The sequence below is a fragment of the Pelodiscus sinensis genome, chromosome 9, assembly GCF_052426305.1.
Source record: "Pelodiscus sinensis isolate ZL-2025 chromosome 9, ASM5242630v1, whole genome shotgun sequence".
In the NCBI taxonomy this organism is placed as follows: domain Eukaryota; kingdom Metazoa; phylum Chordata; order Testudines; family Trionychidae; genus Pelodiscus; species Pelodiscus sinensis.
The window spans coordinates 2717066-2735463 of record NC_143060.1 but is presented as its reverse complement, the minus strand read 5'-3'; the positions used below and the strand labels follow the sequence as shown (position 1 = coordinate 2735463).

The 18398-nt window shown below is 58.8% G+C and overlaps 1 protein-coding gene across 6 annotated transcripts in view; it reads right to left on the bottom strand.

Moving 5' to 3' along the window:
* The window catches only part of RNF220 (ring finger protein 220), a 327592-nt gene that overhangs the window by 116037 nt on the left and 193157 nt on the right, over positions 1 to 18398 (bottom strand). For all 6 annotated transcript variants that reach the window (XM_075935811.2, XM_075935812.2, XM_075935807.2 and 3 more), the window contains one exon: positions 14901 to 15030. In XM_075935811.2, coding sequence (XP_075791926.2) covers positions 14901 to 15030 — 130 coding nt within the window. The remainder of the gene's footprint in view (positions 1 to 14900; positions 15031 to 18398) is intronic.

Here is an 18398-nt window from a genome sequence, read left to right as displayed (position 1 = left end):
ACGGTGTTTAAAACCCAGGCAAAAAGGAGGTTACAAAAACAAACCCCAAATCCACAAAGGGAAGGTAAAAGTCAGAGGGAAAAGTAGGAGGAGAGCTTGATTTAGGGGCTCTCCGTGCCTGCCAGAGTGATGAGTGGCTAATTAGCCCCAGTTGGTGGTACCACTAACACCGGAAAAGGCTCCCATTTTATATGTACACTGCTTAGGGGAAAAAAGGGCTCTGAGAGTTATTCCCCAGCTCTTTTTTTCACATTGTTTCTTCCATGTCCCCCTCTCCCACACAGCCAGGTTCATGAATGCATGATACAATCCTCTGTCTAGAACGTACATGGCCCCTGTCACCAGCGTACCAGAGACTCTCGTGTGAATGGCATTATTGTATAAGGTAGCTGAGTGCTAGTCCCATTTTACAGACGCAGAACTGAGGCACCAAGTGATTAAGGGACTTGCCCTGGGTCACACAGGGAAATGGTGGCAGAGCCAGGGATCAATCCTAGGTCCCCAAACGCCCAGAACAACAAGGCCATCGCACGAATTTGCAAGACTTACTTTAGGCACCAAACGTTTTCGACCTGGTGGCTAATGTAAAGAGGAATGAGGAGTAACGGTAGTTTGAATTAGGATCTCTAATTCAAACTACCTACTCTGTGCTGCGGGTAGCCACGGGCATGGAGTTCGGACTAAGGAGGATTTAAAAATGGCGGTGTCCGGGAACATGCAAATGAAGCCCAGGATATTTAAATCCTGGGCTTCATCTGCAACTCCGGTTGCCCTCATTTGCATACGTAGCTTGAACTAACGAGCTAGTGTAGACATACCCTGAGAGAGTTTGGGTGAAGGAGGGGGTTGTGACCTGGGGCGGGGTTTGGGGTGTAGGAGGGGCTGTGAGAGGGAGTTTGGGTGAAGGAGGGGGTTGTGACCTGGGGCAGGGTTTGGGGTGCAGGAGGGGATGTGGGGTCTGAGAGGGAGTTTGGGTGAAGGAGGAGGTTGTGACCTGGGGCGGGGTTTGGGGTGCAGGAGGGGATGTGGGGTCTGAGAGGGAGTTTGGGTGAAGGAGGGGGTTGTGACCTGGGGCGGGGTTTGGGGTATAGGAGGGGGTGTGAGAGGGAGTTTGGGTGAAGGAGGGGGTTGTGACCTGGGGCGGGGTTTGGGGTGCAGGGTCCGGATGGGGGTCTGGGTGCAGGAGAGGATTCTGGGTGGGGGAAGGGTGCAGGGTCTGGGCGGGAGTTGTGACCTGGAAGAGGGGAGGTGCAGAGGGTTTGGGTGACGACCCGGGGCCGGAGGAGGTGGTGGCCTGGGGTAGGGAGTTGGGGGCCAGTTCCCAGGGGCCTGGCCCCCAGAGCCGAGAGCCAGCTGGCCCTTCAGATCTGACTGCGTCCTGGTTTGGCCTCACTGAGACGTTCTCATCTCCTGGCTGGCCCCCTCCGGCCCAGGCTCCGGGTAAACCCACGTGACCGGGGCAGTGAAGAATTAAAAATGGCAGGTTCCCCCAGCAACCAGAGATCTAGACATGGGCCTAGCCCAGAGACTCCAGACCCCTTTGATCTGGGGGCTGAAATCCAGCATGGGAGCGGGATTTTACAGCCGGAGACTCGCTGATGAATCGGAGCTGGGATGGGCCAGGCGGGAGCAGGGAACCGCAAAGCCCCTCGTTCTGCCGAAGAAGGGCCCCAGGAGAGCCAGCACCGCTGTGTCACTGCTCGCTGTTGGGGGGGGCCCTCTGGCCAGGCTGCGGCCGCTGGGGTGACAAAGCAACCGCCTGTGCAGCTCCGCTCGAGAACGGGCATAACCGTCCCTACGGCGCCGCGGCGACTTCTCGCCACAAAGGCCGAGGAGAACAGGTGCGGAAGGGAGACAGACAACCTGCAGCCAAGGGGACAGGCCTCCCGGGGGATTCCAGGGCAGGTGGAAATTAAGCCAGTTAAAAAGGTGGGGGGGGGGGAGGGGGTGGAGCCAGACGTGAACGAGCGGTGAAGCCTCTTTGGGGGACCAGATACAGAGGGGACGGGCTAGTCCACCCACCACGCCCCGGGGGGTCCTTGAAGAGACGGAGATTGGCGCGGCGAAGGAAAGAACCAAACCCGGGACAGATGGAAAGATGCTCCGGACGCTCCTGAGAGACTCCCACTCTCCTGGCAGCCAATCCACCGTCTCCCGGGACCCCAGCCTTCCCCATCCTGCTCCACAAGGAGTCCTGAGCAGAACGGGACAGACGGACACAGTGACACCAGCCCCCGTCCCGGCTCCCAAACCCTGGCTCGGTGGCTGTTCCCGCTGTGCTACCCGAGCCAGGCCAGAGGGACTTTCCGTCTAACCCCAGAGAAAGGGCCTGGAGAGGGGGTGGCGTTCAAATGAAAGGTGTATTTCATGGGCTACCTCGCCACGGCTTTACCTGCCTCCCCGCTTTTCCAGGTAGCTCATGAAAGGTTAGAAGGGCTTTTGGGGATGAGTTTGCTGTGGCGCTCAGCAGGCGCAGGTCTCCGTGTATCTTGCTCAGCACCGTTTAATGCTGGACAGTGACAGGGTTATATTAATGTCACATTGAAATTAAGCCATCACACCCCAGGTATCCCTAGGTTACGTACCAGGGCTGCCAGGGAACCAACCCAGCTGCTATGGCTCCAAAACCTCATTTGATTTAAAAGGGGATGGGGATCTCCCTCGTGTTCTGCAGCGTGGGGCACATGACACACAGTTCTGTTTCCATACACTGCGGGGGGGAGTGGGAGAGGGCGCCCACCGACACCAGCCAGCGGTGTCCGTTTCCTGCTTTGCAAACTGCACAGAATTGCATCAGGCAAACGGAACTGGGCGCTTCCAGGGAGGCTGCCCTGGAATCCCGACCCGGGTGTTCATCTCTCCTGACGGAGGGCGCAGGAACGCCTGTGCAGTTTATCCCCAGGGCAGACCCCGGCCCACAGGCGGATCAGCCGCCAGACAAAGTCAGAGCTCAGCACAGATCCTGCCCTCCAGCTCCCTAGGGTCCGCGCTCTAACGCCGTAGAGCAAAGCAAGCGGCCGGGACGTGACCATCCCGGCAAGAAGCAGCGAGAGGAGAGCAAACAGCCTCGCTGAGGACTTACCCCGTTCTCCAGGAGCCAGGGCGGGGGACACAGAGAACCCCCGTGTGCACACAGGCCCGCGGGCATATCTGTGAGCCCGTGCCAGCGCATGGCAGCAAGGGAAGACGTTGCAGGGAACGCATGAGAGCGTAGGCAGATACACGAGAGCGGGGGCTGACGTGGATGTGCACACGCGTGTGTAAAGGCGAGCACGGGCATGCACGAGGGCGTGCGAGGCCGTGTCTACACAAGCGGGAAGCAGCAGCATTGTTCCCACCCCAGGGTGCAGACCCGGCGATGAAGGGGGTTGTCACGCTCATAGGAATGCTGCTGCCCCACGCGACGGTAGCTAGGCCGACGGGAGCCTTCATTCACCGACCTGGCTGCACCTACCCCGGGGCTTAGGCTGACACGGCTCCAGCCAGGTGTGGGTTTGGTGACTCAGTTTGAGGAGTCGGTCAGGCCTGCGTGGCTGTATCACAGCACGCGAGCGTGCGTAAAACCACGAGAGTGTGCCTGGGCGACTGAGTCTGAGTGCACACGGCATGTTTCCCGAGACACGTGGCGCCGCATCAGTACATATGTGGGAGCGTGTGGCGGCTGGGGCAGTTTTGTGGCATGCCGAGGGTGGGTGTGTTCAGGGGTGTGATGGGTTGGGAGTGCACCAGCACGTATGTGGACGACGGGGACAGGAGGCTGGTGTCGGGGCAGCAGGTTTAAAACAAATAAAAGGAAATCCTTCACACAGCGCATAGTCAACCTGTGGAACTCCTTGCCTAAGGAGGCTGTGTAGGCAAGGACTATAACAGGGTTTAAAAGACTAGATACATTCATGGAGGTTAAGTCCATTAATGGCTGTTAGCCAGGGTGGGTAAGGAATGGTGTCCCCAGCCTCTGTGTGTCTGAGGATGGAGGCAGATGGCAGGAGAGAGACGCTTGATCCTTACCTGTTCGGTTCACTCCCTCTGGGGCACACTGTGGGCAGACGGGACACTGGGCTGGATGGACCTTGGGTCTGACCCAGTCTGGCCGTTCTTATGTCTTGCCTTTGGCACAGGGACGGTGCCAGGCCTGCCCCACTTTCCCCAGCCTCCTGTGCCATGCCGGTCTGTTCCCAGACGCGCCGGGGGCAGGAGGCAGCGGCCGACAGGGAAGTCAAGGCGGGTGCCTCTGAGGGGGACGCTTGCTGCCCCATGGGGAGCTGCTGGGCTGTACCCCCGGGGACCCAGGGCGAGATCGCAGAGGGGCGGCGTTCAAGGGGCCAGTCCCTCGGCGGTAAGTCTGGACGTGTGGGGACCCGGTGGAGCCCGGAGGCAGCAGCAGCCCAAGGCTGAGACATTGACAGCCAGGCTCCGTCGCGGTCCCCCCGGAGACGCCAGTCCCAGCCCACGAGAGCCCTGAGGGATTCGGAGAAGCGCGGGAGACGGCCCTGCACTTCAAGCCTTTTGTAGGGGACGTTTCCCCCGGCGGCTGCGGCTTGGCTCCAAGCCTGGGCCCCGGCTGAGGTGTGGACTTGGCTGAGCCACCTTCCCCGCGGGCTGCCGGGCAGGCTGGGCGAAGATCAATCAGGAGATGGGGCGGGCGTCCGCCCCTGCCTGGCAGAAAGTCCAGGGAGGCACTTAATAGTCCCTGTCCCCAGGATCTCCAGGCCTGGATTTATGCCTGGCGAGGTCACTTCTGGGAGACTCTAATAACACGACTTTATTAGCTTTCTTGTTCCTTCTTTAAGATGCAGCAGCCGGGGAGGGGGGCGGGTGGTCGTACCTGGGGGGGAGTGGAGAGGAAGCATCTGCCCTCACCAATCCCCTTCTCGCTGACAAGAGGGAGAGGGAGAAAAATGATGCTCCTTCGAAATTTATCATGCACCCAATTACAATGTTAATTGGCAAGTCCCAGAAATCAATTAATTCGCAAATTTTTTTCAATTAAAAATTAAGATAAATCATAAAACCGTTATTAAGCAAAGGCCAAACTCCATGAACTTTTTTTTTTTGTAGGCATCTGGATTTTTTTTTTAATTTAAATAAAAAAAAAAAAAGCGCTGTGTTGCCAAAGCCCGATGCCCTTGAGTGTCTTTGCAGAAGCGCAGGGGGCTGTCATCAGCAGGGCTGGACTGAAGACAGATAAAAAAATATCGACCGGTCGGACACACTGCTTCTGTTTTATTGATCAGGCGGGAATTTAACTTGCTGTGCATATCCACCATGTCAGCAAGGGCCACAGGCGAAATTAAAAGTACTTGGCTTGGAGATGTCGCCTTGATATGGCGGAAGGGAGGGGCGGGGTGGGGGGAGAAAGGGGGAAGAAAGAAAGAACGAAAAGTTAGGGTGCAAGGGAGAGAGAAGGAGAGGATTCGCCGGCTAGTTTTCCCTCTGTGACACTCGTTCAATTTCGGCCTCTCTCTCTGGAGCGAGGTTCACCTGTCTCGCTGCTTTTAAGGGGAGAGATTTACTGTGTATTTCAATGGAGCTTTGTAAGAAAAGATCTCACTCATAAATGTCTCTAATCTCGCTCCCCGGAAGCCTGGTGGGTCTGGGGCCCGGCTGCTCGGGAGCGCAGAGGCAGTGCCTGCGTGCCGGCTGATGGGTTTATGGCCCTGGGCATAAATCTAGGAGCCCGGCGGCGAGGCGAGCGCCCTGACCCTACGTGCCATGTGCCAACAGAACTCATTTGGGGTTTACGCACTCTGGCGGCCGTGGTGGGGCTGGGGCGTGCGCCGCGCTTGCCCCTTGGAGACCGGCGGCTCCGCGGGAGGCTTTTGGGTGGTGGGAGGGAGGGGCAGGGCGGCCACAGGCCTTTCCCTGCTCCGTGCCAGGAGCCTTCTTTGGCCACAGAGAGCCCGGGGGCGCGCTCGGGAATCAGCGCAGGGAAGAAGGCAGGGCAAGCAGCAGCCCTGTTTACACACTGGCGTCGGAGGCGGGATTCCCCCAACCGGGCGTGAGAGCCGGGGGCTCACCCCAAGCGGCAGCGCCCGGCTGCACCATGCGAAGCAGGCTCCCATTGCAGGACAGCAGCCTGAACCGGGTGGGGCGGAGCCATATCGGACGCAGGTTCCCCGGCTCCCGTGGTCCGGTCCGACTGGGGGCAGCCTCCACCCTCTGTCGTTGCCCACAGCCCGGAGACGCAGCTTCCGGCCCGGCCCGGAGGGAGCAGCTGCCCGGAGCCAAGGCAGCCGGTTCGCCGGAGGCAGAAGAAAGGGGAGAGAGGCTCACCATAAGGGCCACCGGGAGGGGAGATTTACACCCTGGCAGGGTCGCTGAGAGCCGCCGTGGGAGCAGCAGCCGCTGACGTGCCTGTGTCTGGCTCTTCCCAACATCACGAATCAAAGCCGGAATGGGATGAGCTATGCCCCCCCGCCACCCTCGCCTGCTTTGGATGGACCTTCCTGCCGCCCCACTGCCCTCGCCGCTCCCTGCCCTGGCGAACCCTTTCCCTTTGCACCCAGCTCCAAGGAGCCGGCCGTGGTGGCAGGCTGGGAGATGCCTTGGGACCGGGGAGGATGCAGGAGAGCACCCTGGCATGGCTGTGTCAACGTCCCCCCTGTAACTCCTACAATCTGTGGCCAGAGACCTCACCCCCGGCCTCTTCCTCGGGGCAAGCACGGGCCTATTATCCAGGACTGGCCGCAGCGAAGGGAGGGTGGCAGGTTTTAAAAATGGTATTTATTCAAATGGCTTGAGCAAAGGTGAACTGCGTTTGCTCCCTCGCTGTTCTTGTTTCCCGTGCACACAGGTACTAGCATGCTGGGACTACGTCTAGACGGCATCCCTCTGTCGACAGAGGGATGCAAATCAAGCACTTCGACAAATGAAGTTTACAGGATCTTTCGAAAAAGGGTTTCTTTTTTGATAGATCTGCGTCTAGACTGCCGTTTTCTTTTTGAAAAAGCTCCGTTTCGGAAAAAAAAGCGGCAGGCATGTTTATGCAAATGAAACACGGGATATTTAAATCCCGGCTTCATTTGCACTTTCAAAGTGCCTAATCTCCGTCTCTGTGTCGACAGAGAGGTGTTCAGACACACCCTGGCTGTGTCTAGACTGGCAAGTTTTTCCGCAAAAACAGCTGCTTTTGCGGAAAAACTTGCCAGCTGTCTACACTGGCCGCTTGAATTTCCGCAAAAGCACTGACTTCCTACTGTCTGAAATCAGTGCTTCTTGCGGAAATACTATGCTGCTCCCGTTCGGGCAAAAGTCCCTTTTGTGCAAAAGGGCCAGTGTAGACAGCTCAGATTTGTTTTGCGCAAAAGCGCGTCTAGATTGGCACAGACACTTTTCCACAAAAAGCGCTTTTGCGGAAAAGCGTCCGTGCCAATCTAGACGCGCTTTTCCGCAAATGCTTTTAATGGAAAACTTTTCCGTTAAAAGCATTTGCGAAAAATCATGCCAGTGTAGACGTAGCCCCTGGGTGAGAAAGAAAGAAAGAAAGAAAGAAAGAAAGAAAGAAAGAAAGAAAGAAAGAAAGAAAGAAAGGAAGAAAGAAAGAAAGAAAGAAAGAAAGAAAAAGGAAATCACTGTAGCTTCTTTAAGTAACCGTGTATCCTGGTCCATAACCTCTTATCCCAGGCAAATCTCAGCCCCTCTCTCCGAACCTCCTAGAGCAAAGGGTGCATGAGGAAAGCTACATTCCCCTTTCCCAGAGTCTGTGGATACGCCCCTACAAGGCGTTAAGAGCTGCTTCCGGTCAGCGGTTTCACGTCCTAGCTACCGAGGGCGATGCCTAGGGGCCTGCAGTCCATCCCGGGGAGGAAGAGATCTGGCGCGTCTGCTGCTGAATGGCGGCACAGAAATAAAAGGACGCCGGCACGGTGAGCAGGACTCCGCATTAGCCCGCTCCAAACGAGATGAGCTGGAAAATCGTCCCTCTCCACAGGCAGTGCTTCATATTTGCAGGCCCCCAGGGCAGGGAGAGAGCCCTGGGGACCCGGCTGGTTCCAGAGCTGCGCCACAGATAGCCAAAGCTAATGCTGAGCCGGGAGAGCTGGTCTCGAGGTCAGCAGCAGAGCCAGGAACAGAGCCCAGGAGTCCAGATGGACCCAGCAGTGCCCCATTCACCAGACCACGCTGCCTCCTGCACTATTACTGGTTCACATCCTTAGGCACTATGAGCTCTCAGCTCTGAGCACTAAGGTGGCAAAGTCCTTAAAGACGATCCGAATGCAGATACACACAAAGGGGTAAATTAAGGTTGCACAGGCATCCTTAACTCTGGCAGGTTCAGCTTCTGAGTGCTTCACTTTGCAGTCTTCATGTTTTTGTAACATGCGGGGTGGGAGTGGGGCGGGCGAGAAGTATAGGGGAGTGGTTAGTGTCAATTCCTACAATTATAAAAAAGCAAATGGAAGGAGCAAAAATTCCATCATGTGGAACCGCACACTGAACCACCCACCACCACGAGTCAGCAAAAGGGCACAGCACAGTCCTCTACCACTTGAGCTCACTGGGCAGCAGTAGAAGGTTTTTATCTTCTATGTGACCCTGCCACTAGACGAGACACGCTGTCATGATCATGAGGCTTAGTCAGCAGCCCGGGAACTAAGTCAGGTAGATTCAGCCAATAGGAATGTAGGTAGGAATTTCAAACTGGGACAAAGGAATTTTTGGTTTTTCCCTCCTTTGTCCTGAGCAGTTTCTCTCCAGCTACGGAGGGAGTCAGACAGAATGTCCCCTCCAAGGATAGACTCTTCGCTCTTCTGTAAGTAGATAAATCTGTTAGGTTTTATTGTTTTATGGTTTGGGAAATGTCTGTGCATTTAAAATGGGTTTTGCTCTCCTTTGTAACTAAGTTTGGGCCTATCTATGGTTGAATTCTCCATCTACTTTGTGACTTTACCATCTAGTCATTATGCTTGCAACAGGAATATTGTGGTGATAATAAAAGTTCTTTCTCTTTTCTTTTTCTTAACCTGGTATTGGTTAATTTTTGTGTCCTGGTTTGTACTTTAGGGGTGAGATTTCTCAAGGGATCTCTCCTCAGATTTTCTTATCATTACTTGGGTGGTGGCAGCAGAGTTTTCATCCCCAAAATCTAGGTTGTTAAGATTTTGGGGGGAAGATTTTTACCAAAGCCTGGTAGATAAGGTGTTGGGGTCCTTTTGCAGGGCCCCACTTCTGTATTTATCATGCCAGAGCGGGGAAGGAGCCATGACACACACGCTTACCCAGGGGGGTTCCCAGTTATGTGCTGATAGCAGAGGAGAACCAAGAACTTTGCAGAGCCGCGTCACAGCCAGATTTGGACACTTTTTCAAGCCGACAGCAAAAGCCAGCTCCCGGGCACCAAAATGCCTGCCCGCCCTCAATAAAGTCAAGGGCTTGCTCCAAAGCAGGGAGGCATTAGAGCCTCCCCATGTGTATTCGTCCTTTCTCAAGGACACGAGGCTGCCTTTTTCTTTTGCCTCATTCACAGAAGCAACCGACTCATCGTAGCCGATATTTCCCACCGAAAATTCAGTTTGAGGCAGACATCCAGCCTGGGAAATTTCAGCCCATGTGATTTACGTTTGGCAAGTTATAAGCAACTAAAAAAAGGGTCTTACATTGGAAAGTGTCAGGCAGCCTTCCCTACTAGCTCTGCTTATAACAGTCACCCAGACCCACACCCTACCCTATATTCCTGAGGGTCAGGTTCTGTGCAAGGCCCCGCCCCCCAGCAGGCTAACGAGCTCATCATCATTAGGCGGGCCTGATGCCCAGCTTGCTGCATCAGGAGCCGTGTGGCCAGGAGCGTGGAAGAGGCCAGCAAAAAGTGGCTGTATTTAACCCCCTTCCCTACCCCACGTCCTTCTCCATCCTCCTGGGGCCACGTTCCCGGCAGGTCAAACCAGGCTGCGGGACTTGAGTCTCACAGGGATGCTTTTCGTTCCCAGAACAACCCATAGGAGAGAGAGATGCAGCCCACGCTGCACCGAGACGCACCTGGATCCGCTGCGGGGTGGTACTGCCTGCCCCATCTTACACCCGGCCTGGCTACTGCTTCCTCGCTGCCTCGCTCGGGGCTGGGGTCACACGCCCATAACGACGGGCGGGACAGACAGGCGCCTCCCTGGCCCCAATCCTGCCTGGGGGCCCAATCAGAGATCGGGGCTCCTTGTGCTGGGGGCGGCACGTACATCAAATGAGCAGAGGGCCCCAAAGAGTTCCTGGGACTAGCGCTGCATCCAACCCCCGTTATTCACAGCGGGCCGTGGCGGCGTGGAACCGGCACTCCCTAAGCTCCTGCTGAACGTCTCGGCAGAGGGACAGCCTGAGTTTTCCAGCCCGGAAGGGGTTAACCTCATATCGCTGGGGCTTGTCGTTTTGTTTACTTTCAATTTGCGGCCTTGGCTTAAAGAGGGAAAAAAGAAAAGGGGTTGCGAGGGGGGGTGCGGGGGGGAGGAAGCCAGGTGACATATTCTAAGAGGGAGCACCGAAACCACGTTAAGCACTTCAAAATCTCATATATTCAATCGGCCTCTGGCAAGACATCTGCCTAATGTTAGCGCTTAAATATCCTTTCCCATTTTACATGCATTCAAGTCTCATTTGAGCGAAATGAAACGGTATTATTAAAGGGAGATTTTGCACAAATGGCCTGAATTTGACATGTCAAGTTCAATGAGGCTGTTACATATGTAACGCCGAGAAGGGCTCCGAGGCTGCCGGCTCTTGAAACAGCGCCAGTGGCTCAGAAATGAAATTTGCATGAGCCCTCTCCCTTCCCTCCCTCCCTCCCCAAGCTGAGCTGGGGCTGAGGGGCGAGAGGGGGGGCAGGACTCAGGCCCACGCCAGAGCCACGGAGGGACTGGCAGAGCCCCAGGGAGAGAGCCAGCGGGCCCCTTACCCTGCCATGCTGGGTGGCGGGGGGCTGCGGCAGGGCTAGGCGGGGGCCGGCTCCCAAACTCACCCCACTGCAAGGAGGGGTTCGGATCCAGAGCCCAGCTTGGTGCAAACCCACCCGAGACTCAGGCTACGTCCACACTGCAGGCGTCTTGCGCAAGAGCGCGTCCACGCCGCACGGACGCGCACCCGCAGGAGAGCTCTGACGGCCGTTCACAGACTAGCCACCAGGGCACCTGGGCTTTGTTCCACTGGCGCGTTCTGCGCAAACCCCCCTGTTGCCCACCCTCACGAGCTCTGGCGCAAAACGGAGCCATTCCCCCTAGAAAGAGGCCGACCTGCGCCGCAAAGCCCCCCCCCGTCGGTTCACTGCACGTTGTCTTGCGCAAAACCCCGCGTGAGGTGTGGACCCGCCGCGGGGCTTTGGCCCCAAAACCCTGCAGTGTAGCCGGAGCCTTAAAGGGGTTTCCAGTAACCGCCCCTTCTCCGGTTCAGTGGCCGGCCTCCGTGCTGCTGCTCCCTCCTCAGCCCCTCAAGGCAGGGCCGCGAGGGCAGCTTCTCCTGCCCCGCCCTGCCTGACGGGGGCTCTTTCCTGCAAGCCCCAAGCGCTCTCCCTGGAAAAGCCCCCGCCGGTGTCACTGCTGCCTAGGACAGAGGATGCTCCGGCGCACACTGGGGCTGCCCACGCAGAAGAGCAGCCACCCTGCTTGTTGAAGGTTGGCGGCTGGGGGGGTTGAACCTGCGACCGTGGCAGCTAGAGCCACCTGCTTCTACTGCCTGAGCCAAACGGCGCCTGGCCCGTGGCTAAGGGCTGCGGCGCAGATGCCACTCTCCCTTGTCGGGGGGAGGCCTTTGCCCAGGGCCCAAAGAACAGAGCTTCCATCCCTCCCTGGCCTCGGCCCGCTGGAGAGGCGCCTTCTCCCTGCCCCCTGCTACCCCGGTGGCATGGCCATCACCCCAGGGCTTCCTTTGCCACCACTCCTCGTCCGTCCCCACGCTCCCTCCGGGACGCCACTAACAGCTGCCTGAACCGGAGCCCCACGCCCCAGGCTGACCAGATGCCCAGCACCCCCCTGCCAGCGGGCGCCCCAGGACGCGTGGGAGGACGCCGCTCCTGCCCCGGCGAAGCCCGCGACGAACCAGCCTCCCTCCCGGCTGCTGTGAACGATTCCGGGTGCGCGACACTTCCCAGCCCCAAGGCAGGGCGGGCTGCAGCCTGCGTTACAAACCCGGCCCCCGGCAAGCAGCCCCGGGGGCGTTTCTCCCCAGTGACAGCCGTGGCTTGGCAGGGAGCAGGCGGGTATCCACCCCCAGCCCCATCTTGTCTACGGCCCTGCCCGCGCCGGGGTGTCGACTACATTATCCGAGAGCATCAGTAGTTCCCGCTTCTCCCCTGGCCGTGGCCCCTCCTGGGACCCGCCGCCAGGGCAGGATGTGGAAGATGACCCCCTGGGTTGTCACTGCCCATGTGGCGGGGCCAGGAAGGGGAGAGCGGTGTCAAGTACCTAAAAGGGTGTCACAAGGAGGGGGGGGAAAAATTGGTCTCCTCGGCCTCTGAGGATACCAGCAGCAATGGGCTTAGACTGCAGCAAGGGAGGTTTAGGTTGGACATGAGGAAAAACTTCCTGCCTGTCAGGGGGGTGAAACACTGGAATAAGTTGCCTGGGGAGGTTGTGGAATCTCCATCCCTGGGGATATTTCAGAGCAGGTTGGACAGACGCCTGCCAGGGCTGGTCTAGGCCGTGCTGGGTCCTGCCACGAGGGCGGGGGAGTGGATTCGATGACTCTCGAGGTCCCCGCCAGTGCTAGGACTCTAGGATGCTACGAAACGAGCCCCGTCCGTGTCCTGTTCCTGCGGACGCCTGCGCCGCGGCGGTACAAGGTGCACGATGCTCCCCGCCGGCCGGTCAGTGGCGCCCTCCCCTCCCCGTCCGGCCCCGCTGCTGTGTGAACCCCCTGCCGAATCCACCGTCTGCGCGGACTGCGGCCGGTCACGGCCCGGGGGTGGGGGAGTGGTTACGGGATCATTAATAAAGACCCCAGCGTCTCCCTCGCCGCGCGGGGCCGGCCAGAGCCGGCCGGGGGAGAGGCCGCGCCGGGGAGAGCTATCTCGGCGGTAGCGGCCGCTGCTATCCAAGGGAATAATGCCATTCTGTCCCATTTGTCAGCCGGCCCACCATGGCCCTTGTCACGCCGCATGATTTAGGGCTTCCTTCCCTTTCCCATTAAACGCCACCTCCCCCTCCCCACCCCGGGCTGCTCAGCACTTTCCCTTTCACTCCGAGATTGGCCCAACTTCCTCCATGGGCTGCCCCCACCACTAATTGCTTCTGTTCATTTAAACCTGCTCGCTAATTTGCAGTGGCCCTTTCTGAAGTTGGACGCCGCCCAAATGACATCATAAATTACGCGCACCGGGGGATTGGGTGTCACGGGGGATAAATGGGTTGGAGGCTCCTTCCCCCCCCCCCCCCCCGGCTCTCCTTCTAAGAGCCCTGGGTCTGACTGGCAGCCGAGTGCCACCTGGGTGACGGATCGGGGAGGTCTCAATCCAGCCCCTATTTGGGAGGTCGCTGTGATGGGTCCCCCCGACCTCGGCAGCCGCGCTCGGTCACCGCGTGGCTGGGGAAACCGACCGGCCTGAGCCGATCTGCAGCAGGCTCCCTCTCCAAACCTCCTTGGTGGTCTGGACAGGTGCTGCGGGGCAATTAATCTGAGCTACTCCCCCCCCCCCCCCGCTCCCTTCCCGCCCCCCCCCCCCATGACGTCACTTAGCTTCCAGTCGGCAGTTTGATTCTTTTTCTCACCTTTTAATGACCGGGGAATTCATTAATAATTGAAATAAACACGCTCTTTCCCGAGGCGGCTGAGTTTTATTAAGGCAGGGGCAGGGATCTGCCAACCCTTGGCTGCAGCCATTTCCTAAATAACTGCTCACAGTTAAACTGCAATTAATTCTTGGTTTAAAACAGGGGACTGTGCCGGGCTGGGGAAAAGTGGCAGGCAGCCGGAGCTGAAAGGCAGCCCAGGGCAGCCGGCTCGCGGCTCGGGGTGGGGGCAGGCTGCTTTTGCCCCTTTCGCGCGATACCCGCTGAAGCAAAGTACCGGGGGTGCCTCGAGCCGACAGCTCCAAGCACCTGCTGGCCCGAACGCACGCACCCCCGTGCAGAGCAGCACGTCCCTGACTTGGCGGGGCTCGAAAAACGGCCCCATTGCATTAGAGCAAAGGTCCATTTAGGCTGAAATGCTGCCCAGCGGATGAGCCGAGCCCTCACAGCTTGGCTTTCTGCTGGTGGTGCACATCCACACATGCCTTGGTGCATAGAACAAAATTGATTCCGCACACCGATGGAAAAAATGAGAGGGAACGTTGGCAGGGGCCCCAGAGGGTATGAACAGAAGAGCCGATCACCTAGTGACCCCTCGCCTGTCACACAGAGGCCGGGGACACTAGCCCGGCCCATCCCAGCTAAGCCATGGATGGCCTCAGCCGTTAGCTGCTGTCTGAGAAGTGCCTCCGCGTCCGGCGTCCAGCTGCAGTGAACGCCAGGGAGACGTTCCCCGGATGGCTAGTCCGTGGAATGTGTTCAGGGGCCGAGGTAGCGGAATGGGGCTGAGCGTGGGGGGCAGGCTGGTCTCAGACCATCTCCCCCGGGGGCAAGGCAGGGGTGGGAGGGAGGGGCCACGCCCAGCTCTGAGTCTCCCAAGCACACGGCGCGTTGCTGGGGACTCGGTGGCCTTTGGTCCTCTGGAGACCCGAGGGCGACGGGACAGGGGCTGCGCTCCCCGCCCCGCCAACGGGAGGACTCTGGCGGCTTCCACAGGGGCCGGATCAGGCCCGCGGCTCCCAGGTGAAATGGGTATCTGGGTGTGCGCCTGCTCCCCCGGCCCTTCACGCCCACCACCCCGCTTGCTAGCACCGGCCGGCCCAGCCCGGGCAGAGCCCGCGGTCCCCGGGGCGCCTGCTCCCGCCCCCGGATCTCAAGCTCCGGGCGGAGAGAGGGTGGGACAGGGCAGCTCCTTACCTGATGTTCAGCTGTGCAAGTTTCTCCAGCTCCTGCTCCATGTGCTCTTGCAGCTCGCCGGGGCGCAGCAGGACCTGGCAGATGGGGCAGATGGGGGCCTGGCTGTCGAACAAGGTGGCTTTCTTTTTGCCTGTGGGAAGAGGAGGGGAGAGAGGACTAACTCGCATGCCGGCACAAGCCCGCCTCGGCTGAAACTGACCTTAAGAGCACACAGAAGAAGATAAGAACGGCCAGACGGGGTCAGACCAAAGGTCCTTCCAGCCCAGTGTCCTGTCTGCCCACAGCGGCCAACGCCAGGGGCACCAGACGGAGTGAACAGAACCGGGAATCCCCAAGCGATCCCTCTCCGGCGCCCATTCCCAACCTCTGACAAACCGAGGCAAGGGACACCCTCCCTACCCAGCCTGGCTAACAGCCATTAATGGACCTAACCTCCATGAACGTATCTAGCTCATTTTTGAACCCTGTTAAAGTCTTGGCCTTCACATCATCCTCTGGCGAGGAGTTCCACAGGTTGACTGTGCGCTGTGTAAAGAAAAACGTCCTTTCCTTTGTTTTAAACCTGCTACCTATTAATCCCATTGGCTGACCTCTAGTTCTTATATTGTGGGACTAAGTAAAGAACTTTCCCTTCTTCACTTTCTCCAGACCAGCCATAATTTTATATCCCCCCTTCGTCTCCTCTTTTCTAGGCTGAAAAGTCCCCGTCTTTTTAATCTCTTCATATGACACTCGTTCCAAACCCTTCCCCATTTTTGTTGCCCTTTTCTGAACCTTTTCCAATGCCAAGATATCTTTGTTGAGATGAGGAGACCACATCTGCAGTAGTCAAGGCGTGGGTGCACCATGGATTTACACAGAGGGGTCAGATATTCTCTCTCTTAGTTCTGAACCCTTTTTAAATGATTCCCAATGTTCAGGCTGGTGTTTTGACCACTCTCCGCCAGGACTCCAGGGTCTCCCTCTTGACCACAGCCCAGCAGTGTGTCTGTGCTGGTGTAACGGAGGGTTTGGCCTGGCACCGCGGACCCGAGCGAGGCCACTGGCTACGGAGAGGCTAACAGGGAGGAGATGGGCACAGAGACTCCGTGGGAGCAACAAGGAAAGGTGGGGCCCTGCGGGTTGGTTTCTACAGAGCCTGGAGGTTTCCCAGCCAAGCCGGAGGCAGCCTCCAGGCCCTGTTCCCTGGCAGACCTGAGATAGGGGATTTGGAGACAGGGCCAGGGGATTGCTCGGGTGCGTGACTAACGGAACAGGAGCTACCGGCACGGACTGTTTTCTAACGAACTCCACGCCCTCGCAGCAGAGCACGAAGGCCCCTGTAGATTCAAGAATCTGCGGCCAGGCCTGCTGCACACCTCGGCGGCAGTGGTGTCTAGTGAGCAGAGCTGAGGGCTGGCAGTCGGGGACCTATTTCCTTGTATTCGCCTGCTTGTGTCCCGTCTCTTGTCTGACGCGGGGCCCCGTGGGCACCGAAATCATATTCCTGTCTCTGCCACTGCCTCTCCGGGTGGCCCAGGGCAGGCCCTTTCCCCTGTTCCGTGACTCAGTTTCCCCCTCTCGAAAACGGGGAACGCTGTGGCTGCTCTGATGGCGACGGAGGGACGATAAACCCAGAATTACCGTCGGGAAGCCGACAGTCGCCTGTCTGAGCTGGGCCAGGATCATTATCCCCAGTGGAGGAAGGGGAACTCCCCCCGCCCATGCAGCGAGGCAGCGGCAGAGCAGTCTCGAACCCAGGGCGCGGTTCCCCTCTCTCGCGTACAACAGTGGGACTCCCTCCTTTCCTGTGGGGAGAGGCAGGGAACCCCAGGGGCTCCTGGTCTCCAGATCCACCCTTCCGCCCTCCACCCAGCCCCAAGGGACCACCGTTCATCGCCCCATACGCTGACTTTATCAGGGGCCCAGTCCTGAGCGGTGCTGACCGCCTTTGATGTCCCTGGACGTTGGGGGTGCTCAGCACCCGACAGGATCAGACGGCGGAGAGCCCAGAGAGAGCCCTGCCGCCCGCCCCAGGCCTGCGGAAGCTGCTCTGGTTTTTCTGCCGCGTGGCCAGAGTTCTCTGTTCAGCTCCCCGCTCCTAAGCCCGGTTCTGCTGGCCCAGATGCTCTGTTGTCCCCTCCGGCAGGAACATCCAGCGCCTTTCCCATCCACTAAAGCGACCGGTGCAGCGACAGACCTGCCCCCCCCCCCCGGCCTCCCAGGCCCCCGCTCCCAGCTGTAGTAGCGGCTGTGCTCGTAAGGGGGCGAGCCGAGCACAGCTCTGAGTGCTGGAGCCAGGGGAAGCGTGTTTGACGGCTGCCCCGTGTCACCTGCAGGGAGCCCTGCTGCCGGATTCTTTATTTATGTCCGAGACGCGGAGCAAACTGGTCCCAGCCCGGCGCGGGGCGGCCCTGCACATGGAAGGCCCCTGGGATCGGTGGAGCCCAACTCAGTGAATCCCGGTTCCAGGATGAGGCTGCCTCGGGGGAGAAATTGCTGGTGCCCACAGCTCCGGGGGCTCTGCCTCTCAGCGTGGAACCGGGCTGCGCCCACATCCCCCGCGAGGAAAGGCCAGAAATACGTCGGGAAATGCTCTCGGCTCCTCCTTGCCTTCCAAAAGGCCACACAGCAAGTGACGGGGCTTCTGGGGGGCTCTCAAGCAATGCGCCCGCCAATGGGTTCCTTCCATGTGCGGAATAAATTTTGTTCTGTGCACCGATGCAAGCGCCGATGTGCACCAGCTGGAGAAACACAGGCTGCTGGCTGCTGCCAGCTGTGGGTGCTCTGCCAATCAGCTGGGCGGCATTTGAATCTCTCCTGGGCGGCCGCCCGAGTGCTCAGCTTACAGGGAACCCTGCTCTCCAGCATGTTAGGCCAGGCTGGTAATAAACCCCAGCACCCTATGGCAGGAGGCAGATGCTGACTTATTTTTCCGGTGAGGAAATGGAGCTGGCGAGAGGGAAGGGACGTGTCCAAGATCAGGGCTGGAGATGGGAACAACACTGTCCAATCGCTGGCTCTATGCAGCCCCTTGTGCTCTAACCACTAGCTCACGCTTCCTTCCCACAGGCAGGCAGGGAACGCCGCCACCCCCCTCCAGCCACTCTACCCAATTTCTGCCTGCAGCCCAGAACACACCCTGAGTCCTGACGGCCCCCCCCTTCTGCACCCACTAGGCCCCACGCCCCTGCTGGGGCTTGGAAGACAACAGAAGCCCCCTCGTCTCTCAGACACACGCGCTCGCCTCGTCTCTGGGGTTTAAAGAGTGCCCAGAAACCACGCCCCGCCCGACGACCCGCGCGCGCTGACCCGGCGGGAAAGGCCGGCCTCTGAGCCCTTCCGGCTTCCTCCTGGAGCCTGTCCACCGTTGTGTGGCGGGGGCTTGACACAGTCCCTCCCGCCGGCTATTTATAGCGCGGCCCGGCACGCAAACAATGGGGCTGCCTGCGCGCCCTCCCAAAATAAACAGGCCGGCTTTGAGCGCAGGGGAAATCCTGCCGGGTTCCCGCTGCGGCA